The sequence below is a fragment of the Lithobates pipiens genome, unplaced genomic scaffold (assembly GCF_037356315.1).
Source record: "Lithobates pipiens isolate NorthernLeopardFrog02 unplaced genomic scaffold, aLitPip1_a1.2 Scaffold_22, whole genome shotgun sequence".
In the NCBI taxonomy this organism is placed as follows: domain Eukaryota; kingdom Metazoa; phylum Chordata; class Amphibia; order Anura; family Ranidae; genus Lithobates; species Lithobates pipiens.
The window spans coordinates 109,522,585-109,545,792 of NW_027507784.1; the positions used below are offsets into that span (position 1 = coordinate 109,522,585).

The 23,208-nt window shown below is 41.6% G+C and overlaps 1 protein-coding gene across 1 annotated transcript in view; it reads left to right on the plus strand.

Moving 5' to 3' along the window:
- The window catches only part of AGPS (alkylglycerone phosphate synthase), a 317,568-nt gene that overhangs the window by 51,827 nt on the left and 242,533 nt on the right, over nt 1-23,208 (plus strand). The window contains exon 2 of the mRNA XM_077448089.1: nt 23,165-23,208. This exon is cut by the window's right edge and continues 46 nt beyond it. Within this exon, the coding sequence (XP_077304215.1) occupies nt 23,165-23,208 (44 nt within the window). The remainder of the gene's footprint in view (nt 1-23,164) is intronic.

Below are 23,208 nucleotides of genomic sequence, written 5' to 3' on the forward strand. Positions count from 1 at the left end.
TTTTTGCTAGAAAATTTGTTAGAACCCCCCAAACATTGTGTGTGTGTGTGTGTGTGTGTGTGTGTGTGTGTGTGTGTGTGTGTGTGTGTGTATGTATGTGTATATATATAAACATGTAATGCTTTAAAATTGTACATGCTCGCACAACGGTGACAAAGTTTACTATCCATAGGTGACATTTTAAAAGACTTTACAGATTACCACTTAAGATGTACAGAGGAGGTCTAGTGCTAGAATTGCTGCCCAAGATCTGATATCCGCATTGATACCTCACATGTGTGGGATGATTGCGGTTTGTATGTGTTCAGGACTGGCGTACACTTTTGCTTTTTTTATTTTTTGCACTTTTCCTGTAAACATCCCCTGTGACAGTAATAACCACGTGACAGGTATTCATATGGAGGGATCTGGGGGCTAAAAGACCTCAAATCCCTCCTTTGCACTTAAAGGCAACCGTTTTAAATGGTTTTAAGACTCCAGTAAGCTAGAAGTGATGTTATCACATTGCTTCTGTGTTACTACATCCGAGACTCGATCAAAGCTGATTACGGCTTTCTTTGGGTCTCCGGCCAGCCAGTGGTCATATATTTTAGTAGACACCCTAGAGAATAAAATGGTAGTTGTTGCTATATTTTATGTCACATTGTATTTGCGCAGTGGCCTTTCAAATGCAATTTTTTTTTGGAAAAAATTACTTTAACGGATTACAAAAACAAAAAACTAACCAGTAAATTTGCCCCCTTTTTGTATAATGTGAAAGATTTTACATTGCGAGAATTTTGAGAGACTGGTGATCTGTTTATTCTAAGCAAAAAAAAAATCATGATTTCTTATTTTGGCCAGAATCGTGCAGCTCTAGTACACCGCTTCCGAGGGCCAATTTATCAGATATTATTCGAAGGGACAAACGCAAACAAAAAATTCATACGATACCAGATTGTACGATTTTTGTTTTAATTAGTAGAGTTGTCCGAAAATACAATGCAACACATTACATCACTTCTGAATTTTTCTTAACTTTAGTAACCTCTTCATAATTGATATGAGATTAGCATACAATAAAAAAACTAACATTTGTCCAATAATCTCATTTTGTGTGTGTGTGTGTGTGTGTGCGCATGTACCAGGCATTAGCCTGGAATTTAAAATTATAGGTTGCAAAGAAGTAAAGTAAGGCAGGCATTTTTCTAAATTTTATAAGGCTGGGTTCACACCTGAAATATTACGGATCATAGTAGGGGGTCCGGCGTGTCCCTGTTCTGTTTCGGGGATGAATCGGCCCCAATTTTTTTTTTTCTTGAATTTGGGTTAGGGACCCTCTGTGAAATTCACTCTGCGGTCGCCCTGGAGATGTGTGAGCTGACTCCATAGAGAGCCTGGCACACTCTCCTGTCATCTAAAGGTTTATGGGGTATTTTAGAAGAGTAGAAGTAAAACTGCCCATAGATTAATTGAGATTAGTTTGGTTCAGCAGGGACTGGCCACATTTTGATCCATCTATGGTTTTTCCTGCTCAAAAGAAGTTGATCTAATGGTCAACTTTCGTTGAATAGAAATGTTTGAAATTTTTCATTTACTTAGCAGCTGCAGCGATGATTATAGTATTTTGACAGCAGCAAGACCTGTCAAAATGCAATAGAATGGTGAGGAGGCTTCATGTACATATAGACTACTTTGACCTCCGGCCACTGGAAAACGACCCTACCCTGAATGAATCTTCTGCATTCAGAAGAGGTCTCCTGAGGGAGGTTGAAGCTCCCCTAACCCCAGCTGCTCCTAAACTCTGGTTAAAGCATATGTGTACATTGACACATAGACTTTTATGGAGCTGAGTTTAGGAGCTTTGGCAAAACCAAAAACGCCAAAAGCTCCTAAAATCAACTTTTGGAGCTGTAGTGTACATGGAGCCTAAGGATGTTCTTGGAATGACCACTCTAGTTCTCATACTGAACTCACACTATGGTGATAAATCTCATGGCGGTACATGGGTTTAGTATCATCATTGGAAGATACGAGTACAGTGTCTTACCACCACATTCGTTGTATTTTATAATAAAGTACAGGTCTGATGTGGGGTTTGCCATTTTATAGACTTGGCGTTTCCTGGAGGAGATATTATCGGGTTACCTTTCATGAGTTATTACTGATACCTGTGATGCTTAAAACGGAGTTCCACCCAAAAGTGGAACTTCACTTATCTGATTCCGACCACATTTGGCACCTTTTGGGGGGTTACGGTACCTGTTGACAGGTACCCTGTCTCCACTTCGTCATACCTCACCGCAGCAATGTACGTCAGAAGTCTGGCCGCCTCCTGCTGCCAGGCCAGTAAAAGAGTGCAGCACGCTATGCGCTACAGGGACCCTTACTGACAATGGCGGCGGCGGCAGCATCTGACAGCCGATGGAAACATCAGCTGGGGTGCTGAAATTGCCGGATTCCAGAACCGGCAAGTGTCCTAATATTAATAAAAGTCAGCAGCTACAGTATGTGTAGCTGCTGACTTTTCATTTTTGTAGGGGGGGGGGGGGGGAGCATGGAACAGTGATATTAAAGTCTTGTTTCTTCTTCCTTTTTTTAACAAAGAAAAAAATAAAAAATAAACCTGTTCTACTTGCCTGCTCTGTGTAGTGGCTTTACACACAGCAGCCCAGATTCTCCTCTTCTCGGGTCCCTCTTCGGTGCTCCTGGCTACTACCTCCCGTTGAGTGCCCCCACAGCCAACCGCTTTGCTATGGAGGCAACTGAGCCGCAGCTCCCCCATTCTTTCCTCATTGGCTCACTGGCTAGCTTTGACAGCAGCAGAAGCCAATGGCTCCCACTTTTGTGTGAGCCAGTGAGGAGAGAGACCCAGGAGATCCACTGCTCTCATATGAATCACTGGGTCCAGATGAAGTTCAGGTAAGTATAAGGGGAGGCTGAGGTGGAAGCTGCACCAAGGCTTGTTACCTTAATGCATAGAAAACATTACTCAATCCTTGAGCCTAATATGTTAAAGATTAAAGTAACATAACATAAGATTAAAGTAACATAACATAAGATTAAAGTAACACATTGTGCTCCTGAATATACAAGTTTACTTTTGACCATGGATAAGCTTTAAAAGCAGGCACCTAGTGGCTTGACGGGTTCACTTAAACGACGACAAAGCTGCAATTTTGCGATTGCACATAATAAAAACATAAAGTGTAATGATACCTTTTTTTTTAAATAAAGGGTTTGGCAGACTGACTGCCTCGGACTTTTTTTTTTTTATTATTATTTTTTTTTTTTTTTAACAAGCTTCCTGTAAAGACAGACCAAAACTCAGATTTTAGGATGGCAGCTGTAGTAATTTGTCTCTCTAATGTTTGTAAATGAACAGGTTTTGATTAGCAGAATTTGCACGATCTTCTAAGGCTCATTTACACTTCGCCTTTACAAACATTAAAGCGCCTACTGCTTCAACATGCTTCGATGAAGCTTTGGTGGTGCTTCGGTGATGCTCTTTTGAAGCTTTGTTGAAGCTTGGCAGATGCCCTGTGTGTGGATATTTCATACCTGCAATTTCTCCAAAACGAAACAAAGCTAAAGCTGAATTAAAGCCACTCAAGCAGGTGCTTCAGGCGAGCTTCACCGTAGACATCTATGGAGGCTTTGAAGCACCACTAAAGCGACATGGGGTATTGTTTTTGAAGCAAAAGCGAGGTGTAAACCGAAATGTAAGCTGATCATTTTTATTTAGTGACAGGGACATTGACTGGCATTCAGAGAGCTTTACCAAAGCCTGTCTGAAGCCTTGTTTTGAAGCAAGTGTAAACTAGCCCTTGCAATCCAACATTTCTCCATCCTGCTGCGTAAAAATACTTATGCAGTTTAATTTTTCAAATATTGTATAAGCCAATGTTTTAGGTCAGAAATGTATAGACCTACTCCCTGATGTTGGACCAAGGAAAACCTTGGCATACATCTTCCAGACCTCAAAAAGCAACATTACTATATTACTATTCCCCCCCCCCCCCCCCCCCTTTTTTTTTTTTTAAATGTAATAATCATGTTAAACTGTGTCTTCCTCTAAGGCCCCTTTCACATGATAGGCCCACTCGGATCCGCTTTTTTTTGTTTTGTTTTTGTTTTGGCGGCTCCAAGCAGGCCACCTATTGACTCCCATGGGTAGGTGGATGTCAGCAGAGATGTGTCCGCTGACGCCTATCTGCCATCCGATCCGCTCAAAACAGACATCTGGTGATGCGTTTGCCATCCGTCTGGTGGATCGGCTCAATCTCCCCAAAGAAATCAGCAGAGCTCTGACAGGTACTTGCCTACTCATTGAGCAGAGATGGACCTGCAATCCGCTGGCTCAGCGGAGATCAACAGAGCGGTCTCCCGCTGAGCGGATCCACCCCATATGAAAGGGGCCTAACTCTTAACCAATGCTATATAAACTGGTGATCTTGCTGTGTGTGTGTGTGTGTGTGTGTGTGTGTGTGTGTGTGTGTGTGTGTGTGTGTTTGTTTTTTTTTTTTTTTTGTTTTTTTTTTTTTTGTGGCACCCAATTTGGAGTCCTAACCCAATTGTGTTACACCAAGTTTTTAGAGTAGGGAAGGATTAGAACTCTTCTTAGGTTTTACTGCAGTGGAAGGCTCCATTGGGGAGGTTAATTTGCTTCCTGTCTGCTAAAAAGGTTGTCCCCAGGATGGGAAGTAAGGGGAAATTTCCAAAGGAGAAATGGGAAGAATGGCTGTGACCCAAAAACAGGGGAAATATGAGGGGGACTTTAAATGTGGCAAAACAATGGGAAAACAACCAAAGAATAACTAAACTCCATAAAAAATGATTATATTCCTTTATAGCACGATCTTTAAGTTCAGTAGCAGAATACTAGAACCTCTGTCGGCTTTTTATTGTCTATTTCCCTGTTGCTGATTTCCACATTCTGTCTTGTAAAACGTCCCCAGAATATAAAGTGAGGGCTTCCTTTTTTTTTTTTTTTTTTTTTTCATCCTGTAATTTTTATTACAAGTAGTTATTTGTTGCATCAGACAAAGAGGAAAATCCTCTGCCAGAATGGCTGCCAAGTCGCAGATAAAACCTGGTAAACAAGGTAGTATCCAAAAACAAATGCTTTGATCCCAATAAGCTGGACGCATCATTAAAATAATATAGTTCTATTAAATATATATTAAAATCCAGTATTGGCAAAGATTACACTAGCATATTCCACATGGTATATTGGTAGTAAATGGGGGGAGGGGGGGGGGGTTGGACCATTTGGTCATTATAATACCGTTACAAAGTCACTTTCCTGTACAGTATGCTGTCTCTATATGGTGTAAAATGCTGAAAGCATATGGAACATTGTAGATGCAAATACCAGTAATATTTGATGTAGTTTGTCCTGTGTACACTTAGTGGTATGCAAGGTGGGGTAACTAATGTAGCAACCTAATCCAGAGTATGGTACGTAGGAGCTAGTATAGGGGGATTCAACCAGTGTTCCCCGGAGTTTGTGGAACTTTTTGGGGGAGCTGCTATACTGCACACGTTTCCCCTTTCCAGTAAAGGCTTAACCTTGACCCTCTATTTGGTTAAATGGGGGAGCACGCAGTAGTGATTATGTCTGGGCTATGAAATGTAATCTCATTACTGGTGTCTGTAAGAGTTCGGGAACCAGGTTTTCAGGGAGAGTGCCCAGTATGCCTACTTTTGGATTCCAGTGGTAATGAAGTAATGAATAAATGCATTCATTGTCTTAATTATGGTTTCTTAATATCTAGAATTTTACATCTCCATATCTTGTGTATGAGGGTGCCTATAAACCAGCAAAATCTGGTTGAAACTCTATGGCCCCAGTAAAGCATTTCTGTGGAGTATGAACAGTTTGGTACGTTTTTGGGTTGATGATGGCAAGACAGCGTGGACAATTTCCCCGGACCTATCCCTTTGGTGAGGCAAAAAAAACTCGAATTGACGGATAGCAGTACAACCTGAGGTCTGATCTTTCCATATTCAACCCAGAATTTTTTTTTTTTTTTAGGGTATAGATTAATTTAATTCATGGCACATTGATGGACTACTTACGCCATTGATATTGGATCTTTGCTTGGCATCAATCTTTTTGTATGTCTGTTTTTTTTTTTCCCTTTTCATACACCTTTTGGCCCATCCCATCCATTGACCCTTGTTCATATGCAATAAAATCTTTGAATTTTGGGATATTCTACTTTAAACTAGAACAGGAAAAAACCATCATGGTTTAAGTGTAGAAACCTATATAGCATTTAAATAAAAGCTATGATGCCAGATAGTAAAGTAAATATAAACACCAACATGTGTTTTTTGCTGTAAATGGCACATTAATATTTGAACATTTACCTCTAAAAACTAATCTGTCCATAACCGTTAAATACGCCCATTCACTTGAACAGCGGTGAATGATCGCTAACTGCGCATTACCAATTTATGAGCCTACTGAATTGACCTCTTAAGCACATAAATGTCCAATAAAAAATATTATTATTTTTTTTTTTTTTCCCCAGACTAAAAAAAAAAAAAAAAAAATGACCTATTTTATTTTGCATCCTGATCATCATGATCTGAGTAATGTTGTTAAGTGACGTGCTGCTTTCCAGGCGTTAAATGTGTCCTGTTTTACAACCGGTCAGAGAAAAGGACAAAAGCATTATTGGTTTATCAAGAATTGTGACTCTCCGGTCCCCTGCCCCCACCCGCTATTCTTTCCATGCCCTGTAAGTCCGTCATACTGTAGAGGGGGAAAAAAAAAAATAGTCTTGCTGCAGAACTGTTCCAGAACATTAAACCTTATAAAAAACAGCCATCCCCAGCCACGCAGCAGTTTGAAAATGTTCAATCTATTCAGCGCCAGTTGTATTTAATATTTCTCCGATGAACTCAAGTTCAACCCAGCTCTATAATTTTCAGTTTATTTGCCTTCCGCGTTCACGTTCGATAAAACAGTCACTGCCAGTTTCATCCGGTTCTGCGTAACTCTTTCGTCCTCAGGCAGGCCTGCATCAGGTCTCAGAGCTTCGGGGCTGCAGAGCGGACTGGAGCCTTAAGGGTGGAGGGACTAGCTAGGCAGCAAGGGCGGGTGTCTGTCTGTGTGAACTGATTTGCATGGGAGGTGGAATCGCACAGCACATACATTTGCCTTGTAATGAATTGTCTTGTATATTATGTGTTTATGGCTTGCTTTCCCGTCTGCATCTGTTAAACTTGCCTCCCTGCATAAGCAAAGAGGATAGCCCACCCTTGTCTCCCCTACCGTAGACAACACGCCTTTCCTAAGCAGACACACCATTTCAGTTTTGTTCTCGTTGTGTGTTTAGCATCATTCCAGTGACAAGTAGAATAGTGTTTCTAGGTTAAAGGTGATGGCAGGTATGGTTAGTGATCAAAATATGGATCAAAAGAGAGGAGACTGTAAAGGAAATTTGTAACTTCTATATATAATTGTATTCTATTTTGTATGTATTGCACAATGCCCTCACTGTGCACACAGCACTAATAAGGTCTTCATTACATGTTTGCATTCTTTTAAGTCCTGATTAGAATTAGTCTACCTAAGTTACGCCCCTTGTTACCATAAACGTACAATTGTAATATTAATATGATACCTACGCAATCGTGTGTATAAAAACCTTCAATTGTGTCATAATAAAGCAGAGCAGTTATTTGTAAAGATGTGGAGTGTATCTTTTTGTGTCTGTTCCCTACTGCAGTAGTTATTAATAAGTTATTAATAATTTGGAACCACTAATCAATATGAGGATAGAAGTTGCCTATCTATAAATTTCCATGTCGATATACTTTTCATACATTTCTATAAGGGTTCATAGACCTGATGGAACACTCCTAAGAATAAACCACCAAGAATCCACTTTTTTTTTTTTTTTTTCTTCAGCAATGGACTTGGGCTCAGTCAGTTCAGGCAATATATCCTTTTCCTGAGATCAGCTTGCCAAAGGATGTCTGGACAGGTAATCTGAGCACCTGTAGTGTGCTCACAGATCCTTGGCTCTCCTCAAGACTGACCTCACATGAGCAACCCTTGGGTGCCAGCCATCAGTCTGTCTCCACTCTACATTGAAAAAAGGAAAAAAAAAATCAGCTGTACCCCAATAAGTCGTATGATGACTGCGCAGTGTTGTCTCCAACCCAAAACCAGCCTTCTTTGATGCATTTCACCACTCTTGGCTTTGCTTATCCTTGTGAGCAAGCCAGGAGTGGTGAAACGTTTCAAGGCACACTGGTTTTGGGTTGGAGACATCACTGTATGCAGTCAACGCTATGATTATTAAAAATGCTGCAAGAAGCGCTAATTGGGGTGCAAATTGATTTTTTCGCTACTTATCTGTAGTCTGCTTATACACCTGCAATATGCTTCCATCACTGCACCTTAGAACCCTTGTCCAATCAAAGTATCTTTTATTGTAGCAAAAAATATAAAACCGCGTAAGGCCCCTTGTACAAGGGACATCTTGCTTCTTCCTTATTCCCCCTTCTCGTGCATGTTTGTTGTGTGATTGAATGTTCAACTTGCTACTCGCATTAGAACCCTTGTACATGAGGTATATAGACCCCGTACATGCAATTTTGGCATCTTGGCGCACGTGGGAGTTCAGCCTGTCGGTCTATGACCAGCTTTAATACGCTGCGGCTAAACACTGTAGCATCTGGTACTCATGTTTAGAGCTTTATAATTTTTTTGGGACAAATGCCCCCTTTTCCCGACATATTTACTCAGGAGAAAGCCAGCCATATAGTGAAGGATGTGCTCTACCTCTATTCATAGTGGCTGACCATTTCCCGCAATCAAAGACATTAGCTATCTCCCCCAACCCCACCCCCCCCATATTGTGAGTTATCGGAAGGGACATTGCTTGAAAGTCACCCTGATGCATATGAAGCTTCCACCTATTACTAAAACATCCACCTGGCTCACTCCTGGCAAATCTGGTTGTTGCCGCTCTTTAGATTGTACCATATTGCCATATGCTTACCAAGCAATTGTTTATACACATTTACCTGATTGCGGGTGTAGAAAGAATTTTCTTTGTAATCATATGGCAATATGGTACAATCAGCCAAAATAAAATGGACCACATCCTTCACTCTATGGCTCTCTCTTGAGTAACAAGTGGGGAGGGGGTATTTTGTCTATGACTGTATAAGGCCCTGGATGTGAGTAAATTCAAAATATTTAAATGCATTAAAAGAGAAGTATGGGTTGTGTGTGGGTTTTTTTTTTTTCTCCCAGACTCCTACTTACCTAGGTAGATGCAGCATCGGTCCCCTGCTAGCTCTAAAACTGAGAGCCGAGCGATCAAAAACCACTGATTGCTCAGTTCTCAGGGCTCCCTGAGCAGAGAGCTGGTAACTATCAGCCACTGCTGTCTGCTCTGACCCCCTCACTCACTGGAGTGCTGGGCTGTTGAGGGGGCAGGAGTGGTCAGCTCAGGCTGTGAGCAGCTCACAGAGTTTGAGCCAGGTGCTGGTCCAGGCATGTGGGTGGATCCTGACTTCATTGTCATGATCTTGCCTGAGCCTGGACCAGCTCTGTGATGTCAGCCTTCACCCTGCCTGCTGAAAATGGGGCACAGGAGATGTATAGCCAAATGAGCTTTGGCTCTACTCCTTTTTAAGAGTGTGAATAAGGTTCAGGAAGGCGGTATTTCAGGGCTCGACCAATCCCAGGTCGCAATGACTATTTTAAATGGTGTCCTGGCGCCTGGGTAACAACCGCAGCAGTGATCAGGATCCTCTCATGTGGCCCATTAGCGTCGGGGTGGCCCCTAATTCAGACCCTGGATTTGCAGCCTGCTGGAGCGGGATACACGCTCCTATATGCGAGCCATCGCCCTCTGGTGGACAGTGCTGTGTTGAGCGCGGCTTTCTCTCACTGCCTGCCTGCCGACCCACCTCTGACATCTTCCCAGGTTGACAGCTGAGCTTGATCGGTCGCCTTTTCCATACTGCCGCTGAGTGGATGGGGAGTGCAGTCTTTCAGAGCCGCCTCATCAGAGCCGCCTCATCAGAGCCGCCTCATCAGAGCCGCCTCATCAGAGCCGCCTCATCAGAGCCGCCTCATCAGAGCCGCCTCATCAGAGCCGCCTCATCAGAGCCGCCTCATCAGAGCCGCCTCATCCGTGTCCCCTATCAGTGAGTGCCACCTAATCAGTGCCCATCAGTGGCACTTTGTTTTTACTTTTCGGTCTTTTTTCACGTGAGCAATTCTTATTGCCTGATGCCCCAGACATGCAGTTCTGGGCGCTGTGCAGCTTATTTAAAAAACTGGCTCCTAACTTTTTTTTTTTTTTTTTAGCTGGCACCTAGGTTCTAAGCAAATTGGTCAAGCCCTGCAGTATTTTCAATCTGAAGCTAAGATCAAGAACACATAGACATGACCTCCAACTAGCAGGAGGAAAGTTCAGAACTAATGTTGGAAAGTAGTATTTAACTTTTTTAAATGTGATATAAACAGTAAGGTTTGAATGAGCCCTGACATGTGACTATGATCCTGTATGGCCAGTCTCTAGGGCAGCCTTTCTAAACCTTTTCAACACAGAGGAACCCTTGAAATATTTCTCTGGTCTCGGGGAACCCCAGCTAAAAATGATAAATCTACAACTCATGATACATTAGTGTGATGGTCAGTGGGAAGAATGGTCCTTACACTTGTGGTCATTGGAAAGCATTACCTCCTTACAGATGGCTAAAAAGATCAATGGTGTCAGTGGGAACTTATCTGAGAGGAAGAAATTTCCCAATGCTGAAGGAACCCCTAGCAACCTCTGGAGGAACCCTAGGGTTCCACAGAACCCTGGTTGAGAATCGCTGCTCTAGGGAAACAAATGTTTGACACTTTAAGTTTATGTTGAGAGGAATGTGATCAACTGGGGAGTTGTGTTGCTACCATACTTGATATGTATGCTTTTGTACACCCTTAAAGCCACCTCTAGCAGAATGAAGTTGCTCAGCTTGCTTCCCCTTCCCAGCAGTGACTTGCCACCCAGCCAGCCTTCTGTTCTCAAATGAAAGTACAAAGCAAGAGCTCTAAGGCCCCAGTTACTCTGATGCACACAAGGCAACATGCAAGTGGTTGCCCTTTGCACATCATTGCTTTATCCTGACGTGTGTGTGTGTGTGTTTGTGTGTTTTGTATTGCAAATTCATTGTTCATTAAAAATTTTAATATTTAGTTCTGAAAAGGTTTTGTTTGCAGGCTGCTATTGATTTAATGCTGCGTACCCATGACCGGACTTTCCGACTAGGTCCGACGGTCTTCCCGATGGACTTTCGGCGGAGTTCCCGACGGACTTTCCAAATAAATGGACTTGGCCACACACAATCACACCAAAGTCCAACGGATTCAAACGTGATGATGTACGACCGGACTAGAATAAGGAAGTTCATAGCCAGTAGCTAATAGCTGCCCTAGTGTCAGTTTTCGTCCCTCGGACTAGCATACAGACGAACGGATTTCTCCATAGGAACTGGGTCCGGTGGAAAAATTTGAAACCTGTTCTATTTCTAAAGTCTGTCAGATTTTTGGACAGCAAAGGTCCGATGGAGCCCACACAGAACGAATCCATCGGACAATTCGACCGTCTGACCTTTGCTGTCAAAGTCCGATTGTGTGTACGCTGCATTATTTTATCTTGACAGGCAGTGAAGTGACCAAATGTCCAGATATGAACGGAATGTCCTAATAACCAACTTAGAAAGCTTTACTGTAATATTTAGTCTGCCATGATAAATAGACAGTGAAAATAGAGCTGGACGACTTAATCGTTAACAAAAAAAATTGTGATCACGATTCAACACCCCCCCCCCCCCTCCCTCCTCCTCCTCACGATCTCTCTGCAGAATTTCCGATTCATTCATGTAACAAGTATAGAGAGTTCTCTGCTCACTGTCAAAGAAAAAAAAACGTCAGTTTTTCATAACCTTGTCTGCTGGTAGATAACTAGAAACATTGCAACTTCATTATTGGATCAAAGGAATGAAAAATCGTCTGGAAGTTTAACCACTTAGAGTGGTTTTGACACTTGTTTTTACAAAGTTAAAATCAGTATTTTTTGCTAGACAATTACTTGGAACCCCCAAGCAAAATTATATATATATATATATATATATATATATATATATATATATATATATATATATATATATATATATATATATATATATATATATATATATATATATATATAATATTTAGCCAGAATCGAGCAGCTCTATGTCAAAATAACGTTTATTAGGCGGTTGAAGACGATCCATGTATTAATATATTACAACAAACAAGCACAACAAATTTTAGTATAAAGTATAAATTCTTGATTATATACTTTTATTTTAGACCAATGTGAGGACACCTCGTGCTGCAATCGGTATAATGTTTTCAGAAACCTAGGTTCCCATATGTTCTGTGTTACTTCTGTATTGAAATTGTAAGCTCATTGTACAGTTTTGTAAGCCAGGTTTCAATGGGCAATGCCGGCAAAGGGAAGGTTAAAGTGGAAGTAAACCCACTTTTTTAACTTTTACCTACAGGAAAGCCTATAATAAGGCTTACCTGTAGGTAAAAAAAATATCTCCTAAACCTGTACGGTTTAGGAGATATTCCCCTCGGTATGCGCCGCTGACTGCAGCGGCGCATGCGCACAAGGGGGTTCTCTCCGCGAAAATCCGGCAGCGCTCGTCCGGCCGGATTTAAATCTCCCGCGCGCATGCGCGGGAGTGACGATATCGCGGCTCCGGCCACTCACAGCGCCGGAGCCGCGATACCCGGAAGAGACGCCGAGGGAGCATGTCGGCTTCCTCGGCGTGGATCGGGCGAGATGTCGGGGCCTCGTTCTAAGGTAAGTATTTCATAATGAGCTAGTATGCGGTGCATACTAGCTCATTATGCCTTTTGCTTTGCAGGTTTTAAAAAAAAAAAAAAAAATGCGGGTTTACTACCGCTTTAATATCATTGTCTGGCTTCATTGATATACTCTTTTAGGGATGGTAAGTTACTGATTCATGAGAAATCCTTTTTTACTGAGAATGCAGTCCAAAACACAACATTGGCCAAACCGCTGAAATAGAATTAAAATGTATACACCTGAACTATTTCACCTGCTGTAACATAGTAGTCCGTGTAGCACTGACCCCCGAAGGAACGTCTGGTTTTGCTGGGCTTACCGTTTACCTTCTCCACCTCGTTGTTCTTGTCTAGGGGTTCACGAGGTTGATGGCCCAATAACTGCAGAGACCGACACTTAAAGCGGGAGTCCGCCGTTTTTTTTTTTTTTTTTTTTTTTAAAGCCAGCAGCTACAAATACTGCAGCTGCTGACTTTTAAAATAATGACACTTGCCCGCCCAGCACGCCCGCGATGTCGGCACCCGAAGCCTATCTCTCGATCGTCTCTTGGGTGCTGCCGCTGCCATCTTGGGTATGGGAATCAGGAAGTGGAGCCTTTCGGCTTCATTTTCCGGTTCCCTACTGCGCATGTGCGAGTCGCGCTGCGCAATAAGGATGGTCCCCGCTGTCTCTGGGATCCGTGTGTTTCCCAGCAGGCAGCGGGGGACCTTCGGGAAAGGGGCGTAGATTCTGCGGAAAGGGGCGTACCTTCTGCAGAATCTACGCCAGAAGTGGGTGCAGATACCTGTACTGTACAGGTATCTGCACCCCCCCTCCCCCCTGAAAGGTGCCAATTGTGGTGCTGCAGGGGGGGAGGGTTCCAATGAGCGGAAGGTCCACTTTAGGGTGGACCTCCGCTTTAAAATTCCATTTTGAGTAATTTTAATTTGCATAAAACTTTTAACAAAACAGTCTCTAAGTTGGGAATAGAGGGTATGGGTAGGAAAGCTCAGGCACTTGTTTGGAAAACTGCTGACACTTGAAATGTCTCTCTCTAGATGATCCAGGAAATAGCCACTGGCAACTGGATACTTCAGCTGTCGGATAAATCCTGGTTCATGCATTTAGCAGCCGACAAGTGATTCAAACTAAGCAAAGTCTCTGCCACAGACTTTGTTGTAAAAACGTTAGATGAACAGAGTCTCTCACAGGAACTTAGTTGCAATAGGATGAATTTGGGAACTTTTTTTTACGGTACCAGAATCTTGCAGCCGGTCTGGCGATACAATAAGAATGCGGATTTACTTGGTGTCCTTTCAGCTTAGCTTCCAGGCTCTTACTGAGCAGCCAGCCTCGTGCATGGCCGCCTTCTAAAGAGTCCTCCCCTGGTTGAGTTTTGAGTTGCTGGGCTTCTCCAAACCCAAGAAGGCACCAGACCACCTTGAAATTCTCCTTCCGGTTACTGCGCCTCGAACTGGCCAGTCTTGAGAGACTCGGAAATGGATGGATCCGCACCCCAGGCCAAGAGGGCTTCTGGGGGCTGGTCAGGAGGACCAGGACCATGGAGTCAACATACTTCTGGACTTAACCACTTCCCGACCAGCGCACGACGATTAACGTCGACAGAATGGCACGGGCAGGCATATTGGCGTACAGGTACATCCAATATTCGATGCCGTCGGGAGTGCGCCGCCGGCGGCGCGCTCCCGCGCTGGTCGGGACCCCCGTGAGTCCGGTCGCGGGACCCGCGGACTCGATCGCCGCGGGCATCCCCGCGATCGTCTCACGGAGCGGCCGAATGGAGGAAATGCTGTATAAACAACATTTCTCCATTCTGCCTAGCAACTAGTGACGCTGATCTCTGCTCCATGTGATTGGAGCAGAGATCAGTGTACACTAAATGAAAGCCCAACCCCCCCACAGTTAGTAACACACCCCTAGGAACACTTAACCCCTACACTGCCACCCACTGGTTAACCCTTTCACTGCCAGTGTCATTTACACAGGAATCAGTGCATTTATAAAGCAGTGATTACTGTATAAATGACAATGGTCCCAAAAATGTGTCAAAAATGTCAGATAGGTCCCCCACAATGTCGCAGTCACAATAAAAATCCCAGATCGCCGCCATTACTAGTAAAAAAAAAAATAATAAAAAATTATTTAAAAAAAATGCTATAAAACTATCCCTATTTTGTAAATGCTATAACTTTTGCGCAAACCAATCAATAATCGCTTATTGCGATTTTTTTTTAATTTTTTTTTTTTTTTTTATACCAAAATATGTAGAAGAATACGTATCGGCCTAAACTGAGGGAAAAAAATATTTTTTTATATATTTTTGGGGGATATTTATTATCACAAAAAGTAAAAAATAATGCGTTTTTTTCAAAATCGTCGCTCTATTTTTGTTTATAGCGCAAAAAATAAAAACCGCAGGGGTGATCAAATACCACCAAAAGAAAGCTCTATTTGTGGGAAGAAAAGGACGTCAATTTTGTTTGGGAGCCACGTCGCACGACCGCGCAATTGTCAGTTAAAGCGACGCAGTGCAGAATCGCAAAATGGTCCGGTCTGCAAGTGGTTAAGTACCCTTTCCCGGAATACACAGCGAGACAACGCACCCACTGATTGGCTCCGAGAGAGAGATTAGTACCCAATGCGTCCAACCACATTGTGTTCCAATGTCTGTCAGAGATGATACATGCATCTATGACCAGGCAGAACATAGTACAGCCCAGCCAAACTGATGCCAGAATCACAATTTTGTGAAATTAACCCCAAGACCAAACTATAGTCTTAAGAAAAACTCAATTTACAAACCTAGCGTGTACTCTTCTCCTTTTTTTTTTTTTTTTTTTAAACATTCTAATCTCAGTTTGAATCTGAGTTTACTAAAGTGGCGAAAAATCGCATACGACAGAATAAAAATTCGGAAGTGATGTTATGTGTTGTAATGCATTTTGTATTGCATTTTCGAATGACTGCTGTACTGATTAAACGAAAATCAATTTTTTTTTTTTTTGTTTTTTTTACGTGCATGTGCGATTAACAGATGAACTGTCCTGATCGGCTCTCGAAAGCTCTGTACTAACGATAAGATTATTGTATGGTCGCTCCGAAATCTGTATTTTTCATACGATTTTCTGATTGTTTGTGCAAAAGTTATAGCATCTACAAATGACGGATACATTTATGGCTTTTTTCAAAAAAAATATGTAATACTAGTAATGGCGGCTATCTGCAATTTTTATCGAGACTGTAACATTATGGCAGACACGTTTTTGAGACGACTGACCAGTATACAGCGATCACTGCTATAAAAATGCATTGATTTACTGTATAAATGTCACTGGCAGGGAAGGGGTTAACACCAGTGTGCGATCAACTGTATTCCCTAATGTGTGTTCTAACTATTAGGAACTCCCGATCTGCATCTCCTCTCCTCTCAGGGGTGTGTGTGTATGTATGTATGTATATATGTATATATGTGTGTGTGTATGTATATGTGTGTTATATATATATATATAATATATTACACACACACACACGGTAACCCGCATTTCGTTTACAGCCATTTTTCATTTTCTGGGTATTTTGAAAAAACGCTTCTAAACGCAGGAAAACAGACGTTTTAAACGTTGGTTACTATCTGTCAATTTAAATTGCTCAGGAGAGGTTGTAAGAAATGTCCCGTGTACATGAACCCTTAAGCAGCCTGTTGAAATTTAATGGACTTCCTATGCAGATAAATGTCCCAATTTTTGGACCCGCCAAAAAACTTTTGTAGTGCGTTGCCATGTGCTTTGGGTTTTATTTATTCATAATAAATGGCACGACAGTGTGGCAGTGCAAGTGACATGCTTTGTAACCCATAAATGTAAATCTATTTGCTGATGCTTTTATTAGCCTGTTGCCCAAAATTCCAGTGCATGTGTTCTTTGTTTTGGCTACTACTTATCCAGCATGCCATCATAAGGACAATTTGCCAACACTAGAGCTCCTCTCCAGCCAATCAGGTGTTGCCTGTCAGCACATTTTTTTTTTTTTTGGTGTCGGCCACAGTTCTGGATTTTTGTAGATCAGCCCCAATGTGGCCATGAACAATTTTACAACAGCAAAAAAAAAAAAAATCTGGCGCCAACAGACGGCATTCTTCACACATATTATACACACACACACACACACACACACACACACACACACACACACACACACACACACACACACACACACACACACACACACACACACACACACATATATATATATATATATATATATATATATATATATATATACACACACACACACATACACACACACACACATATACACACACATATATACACACACACACATATATATATATATATATATATATACACACAGATATTATATATATATTATAAAAAAAAAAATTCTTGTGAACTAAGCAGAATCTTAAAGCACGTTGTTGCTGTAACGTATAAATGTCACCCTCCCTTGTGTTGAAGAATATTTGAGCTAGGACCAATGCCTCCCTTTCATTGTAATATCTGTTTGGTGTGATTGAACAATGAAGAGTCTGTGGGTGGGTTCTACTAAGAAGAATAGTGCGGCAAAGGATGTGGTGTAGAATGGAGTAACACTGCCACTTAGTGGCCAACAGTGTGTAGTGTTTATGGATTTTTTTTTTCTTAACCATTTGGAAACCATTTGACGGGAGGGGCTTTCCTTTGTGACGACGCACAGTGAGCTGTATTTACAATTGGCATAGAAATTATTTATTTTTAATGTGCTCGAGTCATAATTCCAGTTTGCAGCTGCGGCCTTAAAGCCTAGAGCTTATAATGTGGTGTGTGGAAGCAGCCTATGGCTGCAGCGATGGGTGTGCCTTATATCCTCTATTCCCCCAATCTTCGAGCTGCTGATTATGCAGGATGGTTCATACAGAGGTTCAGTACCTTGGTTGACCTCGATCGATCTCTTACTGCTCCCTGTGCTTTTTCAGTTCTCCGCTTTGCGATCTATCCTTTTTAAGAATGTGCGTTGCTTAGAATAGATCTTTGCTAGCAGCAATCAAAGGAGCCAGTGTTCTTGAAAGTCGCAAGCTGGACTTGTCGAAATACTGCAGTCATGCTTTAGTTCTCTTAGAAGATACATCACATTGTTTTAATGTCCCACCTCATGTAATAATGGCTTTGGAACTGGCAGCCCATCAGGACGGATCTCCGGAGCTGAGAATTCCGTCATCTCACAAATCAAGATTGTACATATGCAGACATAGCTTGTAGACTAATGAGACAAATTACAGAGTATAGCGTCTTTCCTAATGATATGAAATTGGCCACCCTATTGCATGTCAATATATGTCAAATTAACCTGACATGAGACAAAGGATGAACTTCAGTGGTCGTCTGCTTTGTTATCAGCAGCCTTGGAATTCACCTAGTGGGCTCTGGCACAACCCTCCCCCTCTGTGTAGCAGCATTGCATGCTATAAAAATGACCCCAGGACAGTTTATGAATCAATCGGACTCCTGTAGCTGGTCAGCTGCAGTAAAAAATAAAATAAAAGAATATATTTCCTATTCTTCCCATGTAAAAAATTGGGGAGAGACTCATTTAGGGCTCGTTTACACTTGTGGTTTTGGGTGGCAGTAAAAACAGGCAATTGAGCTGTATTTTCACGCCTCCCCTTCCCTTTAAGCTGCAAAGCCAGTCCTATGGGACTTTAAATATGCTGTAGAAATAATTGGCCTCCCTGTCGTGGCCAATACCACAGCCAAACATGACCCCATTCAAGCGAATAGGGCTACACCACAATTGTATGTAACGCACTTGTTTGTGGTGCAGTATTTGCAGGGCTAAAACAGGCAGTCGGGAGGCAACCCTACTGCCTATCGCCTCCTCACCACCAATCAAATGGCTCTAAAAAACGATCCACTGCAGATTGCTTTTCAAGGGGTAATAAGTTCTAAGGGTAGCCGCAAAGTCCGGTATTTACATGGTTTATAATAAAGTGGGACTTCACCCAAAAGGGAAGTTTTAGTTGTTTTCATCCCCGCCACCCCCCCCCCCCCACACTGCCACGTTGTGCACATTTTTGGGGTTTTGACAGGTACCCCCTCTCATTTCGGGTCAGATCACTGCAGCGATCTGAGCATAAGTTTGCCCTCCCCCTTCCCCTGTAGCCTTCTAGGATGCTTCACAGGTCCCAGAAGACTGTGGCACCATTCACATGGCGTGCGCATGCACAGTGTGAAGCCCCAAGGTTTCAATGCCGGTCTCCCTTACCTAATAGGCTGTCGCCTGGATCCGAAGCTGATTGCAGAATCGGCTCAAGTGAGATCACTGGATCCCTAAACGGGTAAGTGTCTTTTTAATAAAAGTCAGCAGCTGCAGTATTGGAACCTGCTGATATAATTTTTTTTTAGGGGAGACTGGAGCTCCTATTTAAAGTGGGCAGCACAGTGTCTTGGTGGTTAACCTCTCTGCTTTACAACACTGAGGCCAGGATATTATCTGCATGGAGTTTGCATGTTCTCCTTGTGAGAGTTTCCCAGGTTCCTCCCATGCTTTAAAGACGTGCTGGTTGGTTAATGGGCTCCTGTCTAAAACTGTCCATACATAGATTTATTCCTGCAGAATCAGCCAATGGGTTTTTTGTTTTTTTGTTTTTTCTGTGGATGGCCCTGACTACACCACCAGAATCAAAAAAAAAATCTTCTGGTCAAAGGAGCCGGGTGTAAAAATCTCAGCCAAGTAGCAACTTTATGCAATTGGGTGCAGTCTTTAGTTGGGAATTCAGGCATCTGCTGGAGAAGTGGCTGTCAGAATACAGTATTTGGAAACTGCAGGTTCATCCATCCACACTGTTCACCATGGATGGGGGGAATCGGGTGATTTGCCGCGTACGCGCGATCGGAAATTCAACCAGCAAAAGACAGATGAGAGCTTTTGGTCGGAAAATGTGACCGTGTGTATGCTCCATCGGACTTTTGCTGGCCAAATTCCAGCCAGCAAAAGATTGAGAGCAGGTTCTCAATTTTTCGGTTGGAAAAAGTTCCAATCGGAAATTCCAATCGTCTGTAGCAATTCCGCCGTGCAAAAATTCCTACGCATGCTCGGAAGCATTGAACTTCATTTTCTCAGCTCTTCGTAGTGTATGTCGCCGCGTTCTTGACGGTGGAAAGTTCAACGAACTTTTGTGTGACGTGTGTATGCGAGCCAAGCTTGAGCGGAATGCCGTCGGAAAAACCATCCAAGATTTTACTGATAGAAAATCCGATCGCGTGTGCGGGACAATTGTCTCATTCAGTCCGTGTGTTGTCACATTCTGCAGGCCAGTCCCAAGTCTGAACAGATAGGGAGGGCCGAGGAAAGACCTGATGACCTACCTTGTTAAAATAAACGCAATTTTTTTTCTTTTATGGAAAAAGGCCGTCTGATATATCGGACATGGTGCTCAGAGTCTGATGCAACTGTATTGACAGACATGCATACATACTTATAAGTATCAGCATTTTTTTAATGAGGGATTGGAAAAATCTTACTGGTAAAATGAAACCAATGACATTCATCTATAGAATTCTGGCAAATACAATCTATGCATTCAGGGGCGCTCGAAGCCTCAAAGGCACAAAGCACAGACTGATCTGATGGGCTGCATTATCCGGGGGGGTCGTTCAGCCCAATGCCGAGCAAATTATACTACTTTACAAACTACTTAAGTGAGTTTAAATCGCACATGTGTGCACTGAGCTATTGGTAAGATGCATGTCATACAAAATTTTGCAGTCAGCAGCACATTTGTCTTTGCTAAGACACATGTGTAATCCACATAGGGGTTGAAGCATTTACAACATCTGTAATACTCCCGTCACTCGGTTAACATGTGTTGAAAGAAGAGGAAATCCAGCCCCAGCTGTCTGATGAGGGATTGGGGTGTGATTATACTGCCACCTGGTGTCCAAACCTGGCAGAGTCTGTGTGACCTGCATTTCACACCAGTAAAAGCACAGACGCACCAGTGCTGCGAAGATCTGTCCACAAGCCTGTATTTATTGTACTGGAGTTGGTTTTCTGGTTTTGTCTAATTGCCTGCTGCTTGTTTCTCTTTCATTTCAGTCTCATGGAATTTTTTTATTCTTCATATTTAGGTTACTATAAAGGAGATCGGTCAGATATTTTGACACAAAATCTAAAAACCGAGGATGTTACGCATATTGTTTGTACTCTTTAATCCCCTTTATGTTTATGTTTGTTTTTTTGTTTTTAAAGGAAAGCCCATTTCTTTAACAATTCCTTAAAGCCAATCTGCATGCAAATATTAACCCCCACCTATCCACCATCGCCCCTATTACATCCATCCCCTCTAACCCATCGTGTGTGTGGTGGGGGGGGGGTTGTTTTTTTTTTCCCCCTACATTGTGAAATAAGTTATTTTTAATTAAAATGTTTTATGTCCCTTGCCTGGGATCCTCCTGGGTGCAGGGACTACTGATGCGGTAGTGCAGGTACACCTGTGCCTACTGGTTCCCTACAGTCCTTTGCACTAACATCACACCTCTTCTTGGTCCTGGGAGAACACCACCGCTTCACAACCAATAGCCATATGTGTGTGTGTGTGTGTGTGTGTATAATATATATATATATATATATATATATATATATATATATATATATATATATATATATATATATATATATTGTGTGTGTGTGCATACTTTATTTTTTTTATAAACCAGTGATCAGTTAGTAGGCGGAGGGAGGTGGGTTAATATTTTGCCTGGGGTTGGACTTTAAAATGTATATGTGGTAGAATTGTATTTTATGGTAGGTGTAACAGTATCATGAATAAGTGCATGTCCAGTAGAAACATACATATTTCTATTGAAAGCAATAGATGTGAATGATTTTCTCATGGAGTAACCCCCCCCCCCCCCCCCCCCCCCCCACAGTATGCCCACTGAGGGTTAAAAAAAAAGTTGGAGAAAATTGTCATTTCAAATATCTACTTCTATAATTTTTTTTTCTTCTTTTGTATAAATAAAAATGATTATAAAGCAATTGAAATTTTTGAAAATGTAAAAATTGTTAAAAAGGTGCTTATTAAAAAATATTCTTGAGATGCACAATAAATTACAAGGTCCAAAGTAATGAAATAATTGCTTGTGCTCTTGTTTGAACCTCAAAATATGTTTTTATACATTATGTTGGTATTATGTTGCCCATGGTATGAATGGCCCAATTTGCATTTTCAAACATTATTCTGGAACTTGAATCCGGTTTGCCATGTTTGTTAACTTTCATTATATGTATTAATAATTATAAGATCTATAATTAAGAAGATACGGCATCTCTATATCTTTATCTATAGTTTGAAAAATGAATGTACACTCTAACTAAGCAAGGAGCACGATCATCAGGCCGCTCTGTGTCTGAATCAATGTTTTACCAAAGTGATCTAGTTAGTTAATACTTTCTGAGTATGATAATGGTAAACTTCTGCAGCATCAATGCAGGGGACAGTGTTGGACCTTCCTAATTCAAGTAATTTTTATGCAGTGATGGTCTGCTCTCTGAAAAAGTGGAGATTATAAGAAAAAAAAACCTGGCAAAATATATAATTAACTATGCATCTATCTAGCAATTCATTATTTACACTGGTTTGTGTGTGTGTGTGTGTTTTTTTTTTTTTATCTTGATATTGTTTTTACTGTAGATGCAAATAATAAACTTTTATTTAAAAAAAAAAAGTAATTTTCCCAAGCCCCATCAACAGGCTTATTTTTTAGAATATCCTTCTAGTTCTTTATCTAAATAGCTAATTTTTCTAGTGACCTGAGGGTGCAAGTCACAGCCTACTTTAGAGGGCAGCCCCTGTATTCTCTTAATTAATCAATCCAGGGTATATACTTCATTTAATTAAAAAAAATATATAATAATATCTATCTTCCATAGAACACTTTCTGAGTTTTAGATACATTTTCCTTTATATTTTCTAAAACTCTATTTTGGCTACCTTCTAGTTTTACCCTGAGTGTGATTTTGATGCCCATTAGATCTATGCAGGTGAACCCGCTAATATTACCTTTGCTCTGATCTATTTGTCTTTAGAGCTATCCTAAATATCCTAACTAGATTGCTGCATGTCTTATAAAGTAAAAAATAAAAATAATTATTCGCACTGGAAACCTCATACAATTACTCATTCCAATTAATTTTTGCATGTTATTAATGTTTTAATAGGGGATTCCTTCCCCATTTTTCTTTATTGAATTTAAACACAGTCGATATCTGAAGGACTAAAATTCTGATTTTCTACACAGGCAGGAGCTTCTGAAGTGGAACGGATGGGGATATAATGATTCCA